The sequence below is a fragment of the Solanum stenotomum genome, chromosome 1 (genome assembly GCF_019186545.1).
Source record: "Solanum stenotomum isolate F172 chromosome 1, ASM1918654v1, whole genome shotgun sequence".
Taxonomy (NCBI): domain Eukaryota; kingdom Viridiplantae; phylum Streptophyta; class Magnoliopsida; order Solanales; family Solanaceae; genus Solanum; species Solanum stenotomum.
In genome coordinates this window covers 4,960,036-4,978,121 of record NC_064282.1, presented here as the reverse complement: position 1 = coordinate 4,978,121, position 18,086 = coordinate 4,960,036, and the positions used below count along the sequence as shown (strand labels likewise).

At 30.9% G+C, this 18,086-nt stretch overlaps 3 protein-coding genes across 4 annotated transcripts in view; 2 read left to right on the top strand and 1 right to left on the bottom strand.

Moving 5' to 3' along the window:
* Window positions 1-18,086, bottom strand: part of LOC125842790 (uncharacterized) — a 176,072-nt gene that overhangs the window by 67,294 nt on the left and 90,692 nt on the right. The window lies entirely within an intron of this gene.
* On the top strand, window positions 362-5,609 carry LOC125843348 (mitotic checkpoint protein BUB3.1). The gene is made up of 9 exons (XM_049522620.1): window positions 362-657; window positions 909-1,039; window positions 1,455-1,537; window positions 2,236-2,502; window positions 3,210-3,285; window positions 4,098-4,178; window positions 4,926-5,004; window positions 5,092-5,192; window positions 5,285-5,609. Exons 1-9 carry the CDS (start codon window positions 541-543, stop codon window positions 5,370-5,372), a joined length of 1,023 nt encoding a protein of 340 aa, XP_049378577.1. The 5' UTR covers window positions 362-540; the 3' UTR covers window positions 5,373-5,609.
* Window positions 12,249-13,391, top strand: LOC125843900 (zinc finger protein ZAT10). The gene has a single exon (XM_049523144.1). The coding sequence runs from the start codon at window positions 12,374-12,376 to the stop codon at window positions 13,184-13,186; it is 813 nt and encodes a 270-aa protein (XP_049379101.1). The 5' UTR covers window positions 12,249-12,373; the 3' UTR covers window positions 13,187-13,391.

Below are 18,086 nucleotides of genomic sequence, written 5' to 3'. Positions count from 1 at the left end.
TTTATCATTTAAAAAAAATTATTCTAAACTTTTTTATTTTTATAAAATAACCTCATTTAAATTATATTTCATATTTCGATCCCATTTTTAAAAAAATTAAAGGAAGTAAGAAATTTTATTTTGTTTTGACGTCAAATGCCCACAACTCACAAGGCACAAACTGGGTAAGAAAGTTATATTAGTAAACAATTTAAAATTTAATACTCTATCTTTTGTGTTTGATTTTGGATTCGATGATTCCGAAGTACTTAGTAGCGCAGCAAAACGGAAAAGACGTTAGGCCTACCCCGCTTTTAGCTCTATAAAATTCTTTTGCCAAAATTTAAAACTCAAACCAATTACTAGTACTCATACTATCTATCTGGCCCCCATTTGAATTCAAATTCTGGAAGCATTCGTCTGACCTTTTTTCATTTTTCAAAATCTCTCTCTCTCTCTCCTTCTCCCTCCACTCTCTGTGAAACCCTAGTCACTCTATACGCTCCCATATCCTCTACTTAACGCTGAAATCAACCATTTTAAGCGAACGACGGCGATATCATGACGGCGGTGTCGCAATCTGCCGGAAGAGAGCTCGAAAACCCGCCCAAGGACGGCATATCCAACCTCCGCTTCTCCAACCACAGTGATCACCTCCTTGTTTCTTCTTGGGATAAGGTTACTCACTTTTCTGATTTTCTAAATCTCTGAGTTCATTTGATTTAATTTTGAGCAATTCATTTGATTTCATCTCTTTTGTGACTGTTAGATCTTACTAGTTTGAATTACTTGCTTGATTTTTGATATGCTTTACTTGAGCTGAGAGTCTATAAGACTGCGCACACACCACCCCTGTAGGATTACTCTAGATATGTTGTTGTTATATAGTTAGTTTGATTTTTAAGTTTAATTGCTTTGCATTTTATTAGACGGTTCGTTTGTACGATGCAAGTGCTAATGCCTTGAGAGGAGAGTTCATGCACGGAGGTGCAGTGCTTGATTGTTGCTTCCACGATGATTCATCTGGATTCAGTGCCAGTGCTGATAATACCGTTAGAAGGTAATATGATGTTGTGTTTACTATTTTACCTAGTGTGTGGATATGGTGCATAGCTGAAGTATCCTGGTTAGGTGAATTGGTGAATATTATTCTATTGTTTTTCTTTAGGATTTAACTTTGTATACTAATTTGCTGGCTCTCTGGTTACTGGTAACAATTTTAGAGGAAAAAAACAACTGTTATAATGCTGGAAATTAGATAATGAACACATACCTTTTCAGTTTCAAGTGATTTCCTGATGATAAATATCATCATTTTGTGTTAAGATCGTGATGGATATTGAAGTTTGAGAAATAGTCATCATAGCCATCCATGTCATACTGTTATTTCTTATTACGGTATAGTATGTAATTGCTTGAACATTTACCTCGGTTATAATAACTTTCTCACTGGAAGATGTTTTCCCCTGTTCTAGGCTTGTGTTCAACTCTGGAAGAGAGGATATCTTGGGAAGGCATGATGCACCTGTTCGCTGCATTGATTACTCATATGCAACTGGTTAGTGTAGATAATTCACGGCGTTTACAATTTTCAATTGACAATTTAAGTTACTTCTTGCTGCTCTAAGATATGACTTTGTGGAGTATTTATTTGAAATATAAGGAGTCTGGAAAAACATCACCAGTCAGATAAAAAATTATCTTGTGCATTCTGCTCTGCACATTCCAGCTTTTAATCAGGCTTTAGTGAAAACTGAAAGAATCTTTACACCTTTTCACAATTCAATTCTTATACTTTCTGATTCTGTTCAATATTATGTTCCCCATTGTAAAGCTACCAAAAATGATAGTAATACGTTATTGTAAGAAAATCGTATGTCCAATATAATGGTGGTTCTATAGAAGTTTCTGCAACGAAAATTCAATCAGTTCAATCGTGACTCAAGTTCTGTTTGGTTGATGAAAAAGTTGCTTGTGCACCTATCTTTTTTTCTTTCTCCTTTTTTATAAACTTTTTGCCTATCTTTTCAAAAGTGCCCAGTATATTCCTCTTACTATTGTTGTCAAACAGTAACCTAATCTCATGCATCAGTTAGTATGATATGGTCCAATATGACTTTAGTCCATTATGATTATGCGGACCCTATAAATGTTGATTGGAAATTTCAATTGTGGCATTCTGTTATTTCAGCTTAGAGTCAGTATGGTTTGAAAGTTGGATCCAATAGAATTATGTGATTTTCTTGTGTGGCATAGGACAAGTGATAACTGGTAGCTGGGACAAAACCTTGAAATGCTGGGATCCTAGAGGTGCAAGTGGACAGGAACATACTCTTGTTGGAACTTATACACAACCAGAGCGTGTTTACTCTCTCTCCCTTGTTGGGAACCGGTTAGTTGTAGCAACTGCTGGAAGACATGTGAATGTCTATGACTTGCGGAACATGAATCAACCTGAACAGCGGAGGGAATCATCCTTGAAGTATCAAACTAGATGTGTGCGGTGTTATCCCAATGGAACAGGTTTATTCCTTAATCTCTATTTGCTGCTCCATTGTAGAGTTTTAATGGCTCAATATTGGACTTCTGGTTGCAAGGTTTCTGCTTTTCACTATCCTAGAGCTAATTGCAGATAACTCTAATGATTGACATCATTTGGGGTCCATTTTCACTGTATTGGACTCAATTATCGATCACCACAACTGCCTACTTTCATAGGACTTCCACTCTTATGTTATTTAAAATTTTCAGGAGTCAAAAACATTAACAAACACTAGATGTATCAGTTGTATTTATCTTTCTGGAGTCTCAGTAGTCAAAATAAAATTATGAGTATAGTTCTTCCAGGGTTGAACTGTAAATAACCGATGTTTACTTTCAGTTCTGTAATATTTGGTGGTTTCGGTAAATGAGTTAATCTGATCAATTAAATTAAAGAGTCTGGACAATCCTAAGTTTGAAATTCACCATAAAACCATATTTACATCATTATCTGTATGCAAAACCTAGTGACACAAATATTCTTTGAAGTCTTTCATGATGAATTTTGGAGCACACTTTTGATGGCCCAGTTGTAGCAAATTCTTGGCATAAATGAAAGTTAACTTATTGGATCATGAATGTTAGAGCTTCAACCGACATTTAGTTCTGATCAAGTCTTGTGCTTTCATCAATTTTGTGGTTTCCTTGATGCATTGCCTAGTTGTTCTCATTATAAGTGTAATTTGCAGGCTATGCTCTAAGTTCAGTTGAAGGTCGGGTTGCAATGGAATTTTTTGATCTTTCTGAGTCCGGTCAATCGAAGAAGTATGTAAATTAGCTAACAATCTTTATCCATGTTGTAGTTCCTTTCAAAAGACTTCTATTTTTGTTTTCTTTGGTTTTTTCTGGCACTTTCCAACATTTACTATTTGCTTATTTTGGTTGACACTTTAGACCTTATAGAAATTAAAATTAAAGAAAATAAACAGTATGTGTTAATTTTAGAAATTGATGATTTCTTGTTTTCGGTATTGAACAGAATGAAACTATTGAAGAGGAACAGTGAAAAAAATATTTATACAATTAAGTCATTTATAAGATAATTACAAGTAATCTTTATGATAAGTAATAATAGTGACATATTAAAAATGGTAATAATTTGCTACCACAAGTTAAACCACATTGCCTGTGTATACAACTTAAATCTGTTGAAGATAAAATTCTTTTAGCTCATTATACTGTACAGACAGACAAAACAGTCTCTGTACAAACAGAGAATCATTCTACAATCAAGGAAATTGAATGGGTAATATAGCCTTGATGTGAAATATAATTTTGTTTAGACCTTTTATGTCCAGTTAACTTTTTGCTGGATTGTTTTCTTTCATCTAAGATAAGAAATCTTAATGTGGCCAATTGTATATTGTGAAATGAAGTTTGTCAATGGTTGAATAACGAGATAGAGACAGCTAGTCCCTGAAATTGGAAATAAGAATGGGGAACCATGTTATAGATTAGTTTTTACGATTAGCTTTCTCCAAAACCCGGAGGATGTGAGGTGATTTTGCAATGTGCTAAGTAGATCATTTTGTCTATTTGGCATCTATTCATATGTAATGAAATGACTTACTGTGCAGATATGCATTTAAATGTCATCGAAAATCTGAAGCTGGAAGAGATATCGTGTACCCTGTAAATGCGATTGCATTTCACCCTATGTGAGTTCCAACTTCACTTCAACTTCTTTTATTCCTGTGTAAATAAACGGAATAATTTCACTTTCAGCAAAATGTTTAATCACTGATATTATGAGATATATTTCCTCAAACTAGCGGAGCAATATGTGTATTGTTGTATACTTTGTCCTATGGATCAAATTTCATAAAGATGTAGTAGAGATGAAGTGGTTCTCTTGGGATGTCCAAGACTGAACAAGGGTGATGAATTTTGTGATAACATCCAGGGGCGGAGGCAGCATATACCTAAGGGGTTCATCCGAACCCCCTCTGCGGAAAATATTACTATTTATACATGATTAAAATTATTTCTTAGGTATGTATAATAGATGTCGAACCCCCTTCCACTAGTTCGTGTGTTTACTTCTCAAATTTTGAAACCCTTATTAAAAATTCTGGCTCCGCCACTGATAACATCTCATCTGAACCATAACTGCCTTCAATCCTGACATTTCAGAATTAACGGTCTTAAAATATCTTAAGTTTCAATTAATCTGTGTCTTGGATTTATGTTAACATGTATTTTTGCAATTGCCTTTTGTTACTAACAAAATTTCATGTTCTAGCTGTTGGTTCCAATATTGATGACTTCCTGTTTCTTGACATAAATTCCTTGATTTTGCTTTTTGGTTCATTTATGTATTCAATGTGTGACATTTGTTTTGATTTCATACTGCTGAATTAATCTTAAATGTTCTTGGGTAACAACCATTTCCATGTTAAATGCAGCTATGGTACTTTCGCCACTGGCGGTTGTGATGGTTATGTTAATGTCTGGGATGGTAACAACAAAAAGAGGTTGTATCAGGTAAATATTTGTTGACATGCCTTTGGTTTCTATCACACTGTATCTACTGACTGGTCTGCTGATTGTTTTTACTGGGCCAACCTGTAGTACCCTAAGTATCCTTCTAGTGTTGCCGCGTTGTCATTTAGCAGAGATGGTAAACTCTTGGCTGTAGCATCAAGTTATACATTTGAAGAGGGAGAAAAGCCGTAAGAACACACTTTTTATTTTGTTGACTTTTTTTTGTTACTCCATAATTGTTCACGTTACCATAAGATTTAACTGTGGTTTAACCTTGCAGTCATGAGCCAGATGCCATATATGTCCGCAGTGTAAATGAAGTTGAAGTGAAGCCAAAGCCAAAAGTTTTGCCAAATCCTACCTCATAAAAACTAGAAATCCTCCTCCATCCTTTCTATGTGTTGAACTTGTTATCATATATTGAAAACAAAAAAAAGACTTTTATCTACTTAATATGCCAGTTTGATTCCAGGACTCCATTCTCTTGACTGGAAATTTTTAAAAACAGTTGAAAATTTGTAATTATCCACTTAGCAATTGTACCTTTTCTATGACATTCCGCAGTCTCATTCTGTAAAGATAGAGCAATAGCATGGTTGCCTTTGTTTCCATTGGTTGTTAACTGTTTTCTAAAATCCCTCTGGGTTAAAATCTTTCAGGAATGACAACAGTTTTAGGCCATCAACTTGTGTATATTTGTTACTCAACAGGCAGTTTTTGTACTTCTTTTGTTGGCAGATTTTTCAGAAATATACAGCATAAAACACTAGTATTTATTTTTCATTGTTGAACTTCATCCTTCCCATTCACGTTAATTGCTTAATTTGATTCCAGATAATTGTAATGTCGTGCCACTTTATGAGCGTCTTTACTGTTCTTTCATTGAAAGGATCATGTTGGTATATATTTATTCATCTTTGGTATGTACATCAAATCAATTTAAGTTATCATGGTTAAGTGAGATAATGAAGCAATCAATATATACATTAATTGATCATGAATACGTAATATTTTTGTAATTAAGGTCTGCGTAAACAAATCAGTTTAAATTATCATAGTTAAGTGAGATAATGAAGCAATATATACATTAATTGATCATGAATAAGTAATATATTTGTAATAAAGGTCTGCATAAACTCAACTCTCTACAGATCCACTTTGTGGTATTTCAATGGGCTTTGTTGTTGTTGTTGATGTGTTATTAATTCAATGTATAAACACCAAATATAGATAAGTTCATTGTATTCATGCTTTTCATATACAACCAATTATTCTCTGAAGTGTCAACAATGACATTTTCTTCCTCATTTAAGCTAGAACTGATTTTTATTTTTATTTTTCACCAGCTAGTACTGATTGGATGAATGAATTGTTGGTACTAATAAACACGTGATTAACACTACTGAAATTAGAAAAAAACAACTCTTTTTTTCTGCCATATCTACAAGCATGCTAGAGTTGATTTCTTACAAGTAATCGTTACTTTGGCTAATCGATAGAATAATCAAGGTGTTCAAGTTCATAAATTGACACGACACCAACGGTTATTTGGGAGCAAATTAAGCAATTAAAGTGAAAGTGGATTAGGGAGATGAATGGGAAGGAGGAAAATCAATAGTGCAGAAAAGAAAAATGAATTGAGAAGGGAATTACTTGTACATTTTTGAAAATAAGTTCCATTTGCTTTTTGTTGTACTATTTTTCCTTGGAAATTCTTACCCCGGACTTGACTGTCTACATTAAATTAAATAAATTTTTAATAGTTAATCATAATTAAGTGTTATAGAAGCAAACACATTTATTAACTTGATATAAATATACAATTGTTTTATTGAAATACCTTTCGGGAGTTGGAGTTGAACTATCTAGAAATTCAATTAGTATAATATACATTTTAATTTTAATATACGAATAATAAGAATAAGAATAAGAATACTTGAATTGGATAAACACTATTGAGTCATACACTAATTGGTCACGAATCTTTCGTGTCTTCTGACATTTTATCGAAAATGTTCTGTAAAATAATTTTCTTCAATAGAGAGTTTGTTAAAAATAATCTCACTATCTTTTAAATATAGGGATAAAATCTGCATATATTTATCCTTTTCATATATATTTTACACATTTTAAGCCCTTTTTAATGTTACCTTCCAATATATAGTTTGGTACACCACGTAGACATAGTCAAAGTTAACTAATAGACAAATTCACTTGGATAAAAGAGGTTGACTTACATGATAAAACATTTTTACTTTTTGTTTTGGAGTCTGGTAAGTGAGAAACCACCAGGATAATATACAACAATAAAATATAAGTGGAATTCGAAAAGGATGAACGAACACAAATTTATTCTTATATTCATAAGATAATAAAATTATTTTTTTATAACACTCTCGACTCACGAAAATTATTTTATAAAACAGAACAGAAAGAGTATATGCCAGAGTATTATATACTCTTCCTAAAGGGATTGAGGTGAAAAGAACACAAAGTCACTTTCATTTGATATTTGGTTAGGCCCTCGTTTAATTTACACAAATAACAAATTATCATATATTATCGTCAATACAACATACATTGAACTTTAATAATAAAGAGAAGTGTCAACCAGTTGATGTCGTGTAAATGTGTGACTAATTTTAAATCACTATAGAGAATATATTCTTATTTAATTATGTATTAACACATTTTTTTATATGTTGCTTCATTCTTTTTTTTTATGTGTGAAATACGTTAAAAACTCTTTCGATAATAGTGACAATAAAACTCAGATTTCAATATCTTTATGTTTAATTATATGTCCATTTCATCTAAAAAATTAAATTGAAAATTAGAAGAATTATGTACTTAGTACAATTTGGGGAGGATACAAAATATTTGGGCATTGATGATAATTGGCACAGAACAAATGATATATAAAACTGGTGTAAAGTGGAAAAGAATGAATTGGTGACAATTTGCAATACATAGCTTTTGCCAAGTAATTTGCGTTTGCTCCAAACAATATACAGATCGATATAACCAAATCATATTTTAGAGTGCAAGTTGTATATTTGGTCAGTTCGCTAAAATGATTGTACTCGTTATCTAACTATATATTTTTTAAAAAATGTCTAATATTTTGTAGAGAAAATATTAATTTTGTTAGCTTTTATTTTAATAGACATTTATTTATAGAAATTTATTTAATATTTGATATTTAGATCAAGGTTTGACTAAATTTAAATTTAAGCTAAAAAAAATCCTATACAAAGGGATAAAGTATTGTGTAATAACAATGACACAATCCAACTCGAACTCAAAACCTTAAAAAGATGTTACTATTATTAATACAAAGTAAAAAAGGAGTTATTTGGGATTTGGAAATACATCTATAAGACTTAAAATTAAGTTACATGATTTATGTATAGTCAAACAAGATTTCTGATATGTTTGGAGACATAAATTATTTTTTTATGATGTTCAGAGCCCGTATTGAATCTCTGACTAAATTCGAATCACTCATTGCAGGGTTCATTAGCTTCAACAAAAATTTTTCTATATTAAAAATTTGAACTCGAGCAGTTCCACTCTCACCATTATGTCACAACCCATGTTGGTGACATAAATTAATTACTTATGACGGTGTGAGGAATAAGAATAAATAGTCATGCGATAAAAAAAATAGTCCTGGAAAAAGAATTTAGTGTCTTGTTTGATTGTCATGTTTGAGGTAACCTATCCCACCATTTATACCATAGTGATGGAATAAGTTAACATACATGGTGGGATAAGTTATTCCGAGATAATTAATTCTGGGATAACTTGTTTCCAACCAAACGACTTATTAGAGTTGACCACGTGTTGTGATCCATATTTTCTTTTTTTTAAGAATCGGCAAAAAGTTTGTTCGGAAGAGACTTTTGTCCAAACGTAACCAAGATTGGAATTTGATAATTATAAATTATAATACACGTTTTATTTGTAAAAAAAGTAGTAGCATTTTTGTACTAAATTCCAAATACATTTATAGGAACGCATTAAACGTAGATCTCGCCCACCAATTATGTTAGTGCTCAGTTGCCAGAACTCAAAAATATATGAATTATTAATAAAATAATTTTTTAAATAATACAATTTATTATATAACCTTTTACTTTGTTGATTACGTTAGAGTTTGATTCAACACCTTATAATTCCCTCTCGTTTCTCCTTTTTTCCAATCCAAATATTTATAAGTTTATTATTTATAAAAAAACTATGAATGCAATTAATTAATATGAGTCTACAGTTATTTTACTTGATTAAAGTTGATGAGTAATATTATGTTCATTTAAACATATGATTCGTATTATCGCATATATAATTTAGTCGCTTAATTTGATTTAAATGTCGAGATAAATAATCTCTAAAAATTCGGAGCAAAAACTTATTTAAGTGATAAAATTAAATAAGCAAATACATATCCTATAATAAATTTTAAGGATATATATTTCATTTTCTTTTTTCTCGTTCATCGGAAGAATACCGATACCGGATACCTCATTAAAGTCAAATGATTTAGATTTATGAATAAAACTTTTTCATATTCGAGACTCAAAATTGAGATCATTAAAAAAACCTACTATATCATATCTTGTATACTTTAGAAGGAATTAACAAAAATTGGTCACTTATAAATAAATAGAAAACAAATTGAGTTAATTTGGATTTTGGTGTGTTGTTAATTTTGTCAAAGTTTGTATGGTGCTTGGACGGCTCTTGTTCCAAATATTGAGGAAGCTGCCTAAATATATCGCCACGTGTCGTTGCTTCATTCATCTCCCCTTGAAGAAATGTTTGTGTACACGTGTTGCAAAATCCATCGCACACAACATAATACACGTTGCGTGCCGTGTTTCTTGTCCTCTTCCTCTTCACACTCCTCTTTTCACTTCACTTCATTTTTATTTTTTATTTTTCTAAAATTTGTCTATTGTTGCCAAGGGAGAAGAAACTATTTTAAAACATCTTTGACGTCAGCATGACGTAATAACTTTGATAAATAGGCCATTAAAACAATAATTAAAAACTTATGATTTTACGATTAGTTAATGTAAAATGTGATTGCATAATTACAAAAATGGATCATTTATCCCCAAAAGAAGCAATCCGCATAAAATTAAGTTATATGTGTAAGGATCAAAGTAAGATTACGAACGAGATATAATATTACATGACCTATTTTGAGTTTGAGAGAAGAATTGATATATTTTACGATGAGTAAACTACTTTATTTTTTGTTATCAATTATTCAAACGTGGATTATACAATTTTTATAAATAAAAGTTATGAGCTTGAAATCTTTGGAAAGATAAAGACTATAAATTACACAATAATCAAATAATTAATTTTTAAATATTATGGTCACAATAAGGGTTGTTGTTTTTTTACGATGATTCAGTTGGTTTGGAGGGTGATCATTCACACAGATAAAACGTGATCGCCTCCCTCCCTCATTGTCTTCTTAATCGAGTCTATTGCATAAGACTTACCTATTACAATTCACATCTCCTGGGCAGGTTATAACACAGAGGAATTTCATCCGACACACATAAAATATTCACCCAATGGACAAAAATTGTGACAGAGATTATAATTACCCCGGGTTATATTCAAAAAGAAAAATTTGCTACGCTATGCTTTTATTAGCTACGTGTTTGAATGTTAAATATGACCATTAATGTGTGTTTGGAAGTAAAAACTTCCTTCTCACTTATCCACTAGTTAAAATAAAATATCTTAAAGAAGAAAAAAACAGGAAAACGGCTTTAGCAATTGACAAGTATATATAGTAAGAAAAATAAATGTAGAGATAAATATCTACTTCCTCTATCTCTAATTATTTGTCTACTTTTTTTTTAGTTGTTCCTAATTACTTGTTCATTTTGATAAATCAAGAAATGACAAATATTTTTTCTCTATTATATCCTCAATTTATTACTTTGAAAAATATAAACCTTTTGAAAAACTTAAGTTTTTAATTCATTCACTTCATAATTAATAGGAATAAAATGATAAAATCATTATATTAAGTATTATTTTTTTAATAAATATGTCAATTCAAAAATTGATAAGTAATTAGAAATAAAGGGAGTAGTTTTTTCTATATCACAATTGTTCCTATCTAGTCTAGACTAGAGTTGATAAAGTAGATACTCCATGTCAAAAAGTACATTTTCTAACCAATCAAAGGAGATCTATTACATTCTAGAAAATTGTGTAATAATATTAATTTAATCAACAATAAAAACACGTGTCAAATTTTTGTAGAAACTTTACAACTTAGGTGTCTTTCTAGAAGGATGCCCAACCATAAAGCTAACCAAGTATCTCACCACTTCATAAAGTCTCATGCCCTCTACCTACACTTAATTAATTTATTTTTTATTTTAACGGTAGAAAAATAATCTAGTGAATCTAAGCACAGTCATGGTGAGGAATCAGAGTTTTTTTTTTCCCTTTATAAAATGAAAGGGTTTATAATTGCGTAAAAAGTACATAAAATTAACGAACAAAGTAAGAGTAGGAGTACTATTTTGTAATATTCCACTTTTTGATTTTCTAAAAAGTCATCTTTTGCTTTAGCTTTTAAAAAATAGGACTTGTCTTGTTTTCAAGAGAGTAACTAGGTGACAAATGGTCAATTTCCATAAGTTAGTCATGCTTATCTAAAAAAAATGAGTTAACTAAAAGCCCATCATAATAATAAACAAATATTAAATATATATAAATTAAAATAAAACTTTCAAAGAGTTGAATTTGTTTTTGGATTCATAATTTTATCTATTTTAACTAAATTCAAGTAACTTTTGAACAAATTGATTATAACTATTTATTTGGCATGCGCAGTTTAATTTATATGTATAGATTAAAAATCAAGAGGATTTAACTGGGAATTAGGTGATTACGCACTTGCGCACGTAATAAGTCCATATTGCCAAGTAATTTGAGTAGTGATAATAATCCACTACTCTTTCTTAATTTGACCTTAGAATAAGTCAAACTTAAAAAAGCTGAGTCATACGGCTAAATCCTTTACCATATTAAAGAGGGTTTTCTTACACTTAACTTGACCGACTCCGATACAACGCATGTGTAAACGTGTCAATTCCTCTTAATATTTTCTTCCTTAACCAAATTGAATTAGAAATTAAAAACGCTTATATTAACCTCTACAACTCGTTCACCGCCATTCCATACGCAACTTCCAACTCTCCAAACCCTAACCCTTATATATATATCACACACTTCTCTTTCAGTTCTTCACTCTTTCACTCAACTTTTCTCTCTTCCCTCTCTGTTTCTCTTTATAAACTTTTATTTCTAATAATAATAATAATTCTCGATGTCGATTGAAGCTTTGAAGTCACCCACGGCGGCGCTACCACCGCTGGAAGAGATTGATGATTCGCATAATTTGGATTCGTGGGCTAAAGGAAAACGATCGAAACGACCACGTATTGATAATCCACCAACTCGAGATCAGTATTTAGCACTCTGTTTACTCATGCTCGCTAACGATGACGGTACCGGATTTGGAAAAGGAACCGGTTCGATTGGTGTTGTTATTGAACAACAACAACAGGAGAAAAAACCGGCCGAGTTGAAGCCGGTTTTTATTAAAGAGAAAACAGAGCAATTATTCAAGTGTAGCGAGTGTCCTAAAGTTTTCACTTCTTATCAAGCACTTGGTGGGCATAAAGCAAGTCACCGTAAAATTAACGTTCCCGCCACCGGAGACGATGATAACAATCCGTCGACGTCTACTTCCACAAGCGGTGGCGGCGGTAATATCTCTGCTCTGAATCCGAGTGGCCGTTCTCACGTGTGCTCTATTTGTCAAAAGGCTTTTCCAACTGGACAGGCTTTGGGTGGACACAAGCGCCGCCACTACGAAGGTAAACTCGGTGGTAACAATCGTTATATAAGCGGCGGAGGTTGCGGAGAAGGCGTTCATAGTGGAAGCGTTGTGACTACATCAGACGGCGGCGGCGGCCCGTCGACTCCGATTGCGCGTGACTTTGACCTAAACATGCCTGCCTCTCCGGGATGGCAATTGGATCTGACCATTGACTGTGGAGGTAGAAGTCAACATCCGATTGAACAAGAAGTAGAAAGTCCTATGCCTGCTAAGAAGCCGCGTTTATTTTTCGATTGAAAATTCTTAATAGTAATTTGATGATTGAATTCTGTTTAAGTCAAATTAGTTAATTGGTTTTACATGTGATATTATTTTACTATATACTTTTTAGGAAAAAGTAAAACATTTATAAGTACCTTTTATCATTATGTATAGAGACAAAAAGTAGGTTATTCATTTTCTACTAGTTTCTGTTGTTCAATATAATATTCTTTTTTATTTACTCATGAATTTATTTTTTATTTAGTTAAATCTATTTTAAATTTTGTTAATATAAGTAGTATATATATGTAAGGTGGAAATTTAAAGGACGGTGGATAGGGGTGTAATGGTGCATGCCATAGCACGATCTGCAGAATGTTGTTATTTGGGGGGTGAACAACAATTTGTCAATAAAAAAGAAATTCTTCATATTGCTATTATTTAATTCCATGCTCATTTCATAACTCCATCCTTATACTTATCACACTATCATGATGCAAATCAGGATTAATCGAGATTTTTAAATGATAAATCGAATATCATTAGTAAACAAATGTATTAGTTTGTTCTACGTTTTCATCAGACAACAAAATAAAAAGTTGACCAAGGTAGGTAAACTTGAACATAGGATCGGTAAAAATAAAAGATTTGTATTTAAAATATGAATTCGGTGCGTATTATTAGTTTTATCGAGAGGATGATGGATGGTTTGTCTAGTGTGAAATGAAATGTGTGTGCGTGATTAACAAGGCAACGTGTAGACTACGTGCATTGTAAATGAGGTTTTATTCTTGAGCAAGCACCACATTACGCGGCTTGGAATCCTCATAATTATTATTTTATTAAAAAGAGTATAAACTATACAAGTCACCCCTATGACAGAATATTAAAGTAAAGAATGATGATGGGATGATATATTGTGAAGGAACTGTTTAGTTGTTTTGAGTTGTCAATATATTCTAAATCTTACTGTCACTCACAAGAATTGTATAGCAAATTAGTAGAGTAGGGTGTTTGTTTTGCCAGATACGTAAGACTCGTGATGCTTGCTTTGGCTGTACATCTTGTAGATTAAGTCATCTCAGAAGGTGTCTTTTGGTTACAGCCTCGACAGATATGCATATATTTGTTGCGGTGGATTCATGCTAACGCATGCACTCATATAAGGCACAATTGTACCATGACACTATTTATTTATTTAAATATCGATAGATGTTTATATTAAGCTAACAAATATATAGTTGATATGATTTAATATGATGAATGTCATAAACACACAAGTGTTTTCCTGATGAGATCCAACATTAATGTCTTCCCCTTTACTTTCATTTGTTTCTATTGAAATTTCACAACGTAACCACACTAGCAGAGTCAGAAATTTCATGATGTTCAGAAATTGCACAAGTATATATTTTCTTTTTTTGGACAAATGAGTATACTGAAAATTTTAAAATTAAACTAGACTTAGCTCTTTTAAGGCGCTTAAAATCACTGGGCTATAACACATTATTGTGTCAAGGGTGTAGTGTAGAATATGTTATTTCCTGGTAACCAGGAAATTGAGTGATTCCTTCTTTCTTTCTACTAATTACTATGATGTCTTTTAAGTGTTTCTTTTGCCCCCATATCCAAGATTATGAGGTGGCTTAGCTTACTAAGTTTATACGCGAGTTAAATTAATTTATGAGGATCTAATCTGTTGCTTATTTACATATTTGATCAATATTAAAGTTGTTTATAGATCAAGTTTGTATAAGTCGAAAAATCAGTCCATGAGCGGATTTGATTGGATTAATTACTGAGTTAAAATATGCTAAATTAATAAGTTAGAAGGTCATTAACTTATTAACATTACTTGAATTGGATCCAAATGTGTTAATTATTGATGAGTCATACTCAGCCTGCTCAATTTTTACAAGGTTTTAATATCTTTTGTCATCTCCTAAATACTCTTCCGATAATGTATTTCCTCTATTTCATATTAGTTGACTCAGGTTAATCTGACATAACTCTTAAAATATACTCTATTAATTAGAAATATATTTTACCAAATTAATTAATTAGAAGTGTGTTTTACTACACTAACTCCAGAATTACATTTTTTTTGTGGATCTTATCAGACGCCAAACATTTGCAGAATAAAGGATATATATTTGTAATAGCTTCTTCTAGTAGCTTTTACAGCTCATAGCAAGGTGATATACAATCACTTTAGTACATAGTATATAGTCTTATTGCACATACATATATTGTTCTAGCAACTTTGCATTTATCACTTAACCCAAGTGTCATACTTAGCAAGTAAGAAGAAGTGTTCAAATTGGATTGTAAGTTAAATAATAAATTTACACTTGTTTTAAAAGCATCACCCCTTGATATATCAACTTCAATCGTGCCTAATCATATTAATTTTTTGAAAAAGTTTAAACTTTATACACTTACCTTTATGTAACAAAAATGGTAATTAATTATAATGCTAGATAATACATATCATTGTCTTTATACTGTATTATGTGTTTAGCTTAAATTCATTTTCTATTTAATTAGAATTGTTTGTTAAGCATTAACAGCTCTGATAAGACTATACATAGGGTTCATTGAGGAACGTATGGACTAATTTATTAATTAGCATATGGTTAGGCTTCCTTTAGTTGACCTGAAATTTGTGTAGTTTCAATCCAAATTAATCTATTGTGGAGACAGAGGAAAAATAATGTCATACATCTGAAATTGGTTGTTGGTTTAATTATTAGTAATATTATTTTTTAAAAGAAAACATTAATTTGAACAACAATTTTGGAAAAAAAGTTTATATGGCTGTATTAATTCCTGAAATATGTTATTGGAGCTTATAGACTACTTCTTGCTAGATAAATTAGAAGAAAAAAAAGACAGTCTGATGCATTAAAGCTTTGTTATGCATATGATCCGAAGAAGGGCTCAACCACAAGAAACTATTTATTATACACGATCTTGTTTTGCATTAGAAAAAAAAATTTCAGTTACTTCTTAAAATGTCTCTAAAAACTAGCTCTATAATATTTAAATACGAAACCAAATTAATGCTCTACTTTCTCGCTAGATAAATCAGAATTTTGTCTTAAATCCAAATACGATTTGTTTTCGTTGTAAAAAATATTTTCCAAAAATGGATTTGGTGAATCAGCTAAATTTAGAAAGCCTAATGAGTTAGGTTACTTGCCAAAAGTTGCATTATAAGACCCACCCATTCTACAAATAAATCCAATTATTTTCCTTAATCAATGAAACTAAAAATTACTATACTAAAAATTAATATGAAAAATTACTATACTAAAATTACTATAAATCTAGGTTGCTTTTACTTCTCCACTATACTAAAAATTACTATATTAAAAAAAAATGTTCATTTTTTACTTATTCAATTTAAAAATATAAAAAAAATTATTAATCAGTTTCTAATTTAATTTTATTATTAACTATTTTTTCACAAAATATTAAATTTTGTTATTTTGAAATTATCACTTTTTTTATTATTTCTTAAAACTGTGTCAAGTAAATACTGGACAAATTAAAATTGACGGATGGAGTAGTATCATGCATGCAACTTGTTAATTGGTGTTAGGCTGGTAGTTGGAGTTTTTTTCAACTCTATTTTCTGTCCATTAATAAAGTTTCTAGTTTTTTTCTCAGTGATCTGTGATCACTGATCACCAAGAAATTAAAATATTTAAGGAAACACTGAAACCACAATGCTGACTTCTTAAAATAGTAACAATTTTGTCTAAATATTATCATTTTCGGTACTGAAAATTCAATTCAATTAGGCGTGATAAAATCAGCCCATAAAATAACAATATATCCAATTCGTTTAGATTTGTAATTCTTAATAATCCAGTAATTTTATTAAAATTTAGTTCATTTTGATCCGATTAATTTAGACTATTTTAAAAATGTGCTGATACGTAACCTAAATTAGCCCATGAGAAACTTTGTCTAAATATTTTTGAAAAATCATTTTTCTTATTTCATATGTTATATATATAATCATAATATAATGACAGGAAATATTATTAGGTACCCATCCATTTATTAACTTAAGTCATTTAGTCCAATCCGTTCATTTAACACATCTACCGCAATTGTTTGAGGATCATGATAGATGATTTTATTTCATTGGATATTCGTGAATAATTGATTATTCCTCCTCCTGGAATATTTGATATTTTTCCTTCATCGACGAATAATTGCACGCTGATTAATTATCAAAGTTTAATAGCATTCTATTAATTTGTTAGTTTAAATGAAAATTCAGTGACTAACACATAAATATTACTACAAAAAGTATAATTTTTCTCGTATCAAGAGAATTAATATCTCAAAATATTAACTTAGATGGTCTATTTTGACAGAAGAAAAATGAAATATGACATGTATTATTTAAGATGGAAGGAGTCATTTTTTTTTCTTTTTGTCAACTAATTTGTGGAGAAGTAAATATAATATGCCAGTGAGGCTAATGTATAGCATACGAGCTCACGGGAAGAGTTCAATAGTAGAAAGCAAGTGAATAACTACTACGAATACTCTATACATTTTACAATAATATTAATAAATTGTTGAACGTTGGAAAAATGTGCAAAAACACAGAAAATGGAGAGGCTGCTAAGGGGCACTATTAAGTTGAAGATCAATATGAAAAATTCAACTTACTCTAACCTCCATTTGGTTTCAAATTGGAAGTGTGTTTGACTTGACCAACTTTATTAATATTCGACAAAGTCTGCCAATTAAAATACCGAGTTCCTACAATTACGTGACACAATCTGACTTCGTTATTATTTGCTATGTATGTTTGTATATTTTTATGAGTTAATTAAATTGAGAATATTTTGTGTAGTCTTTCTAATTCTACAAGATAGAATTAAGATCTATGTATACTCTTTTATCCCTGAAG

Coding starts and splice junctions, on each gene's coding strand:
- LOC125843348 (XM_049522620.1), top strand. CDS start 541: ATGACGGCGGTGTCGCAATCTGCCGGAAGAGAGCTCGAAAACCCGCCC. Junction 1,538..2,235: donor TGATTACTCATATGCAACTG/GTTAGTGTAGAT, acceptor TGTGTGGCATAG/GACAAGTGATAACTGGTAGC. Junction 5,005..5,091: donor ACAAAAAGAGGTTGTATCAG/GTAAATATTTGT, acceptor GCCAACCTGTAG/TACCCTAAGTATCCTTCTAG.
- LOC125843900 (XM_049523144.1), top strand. CDS start 12,374: ATGTCGATTGAAGCTTTGAAGTCACCCACGGCGGCGCTACCACCGCTG.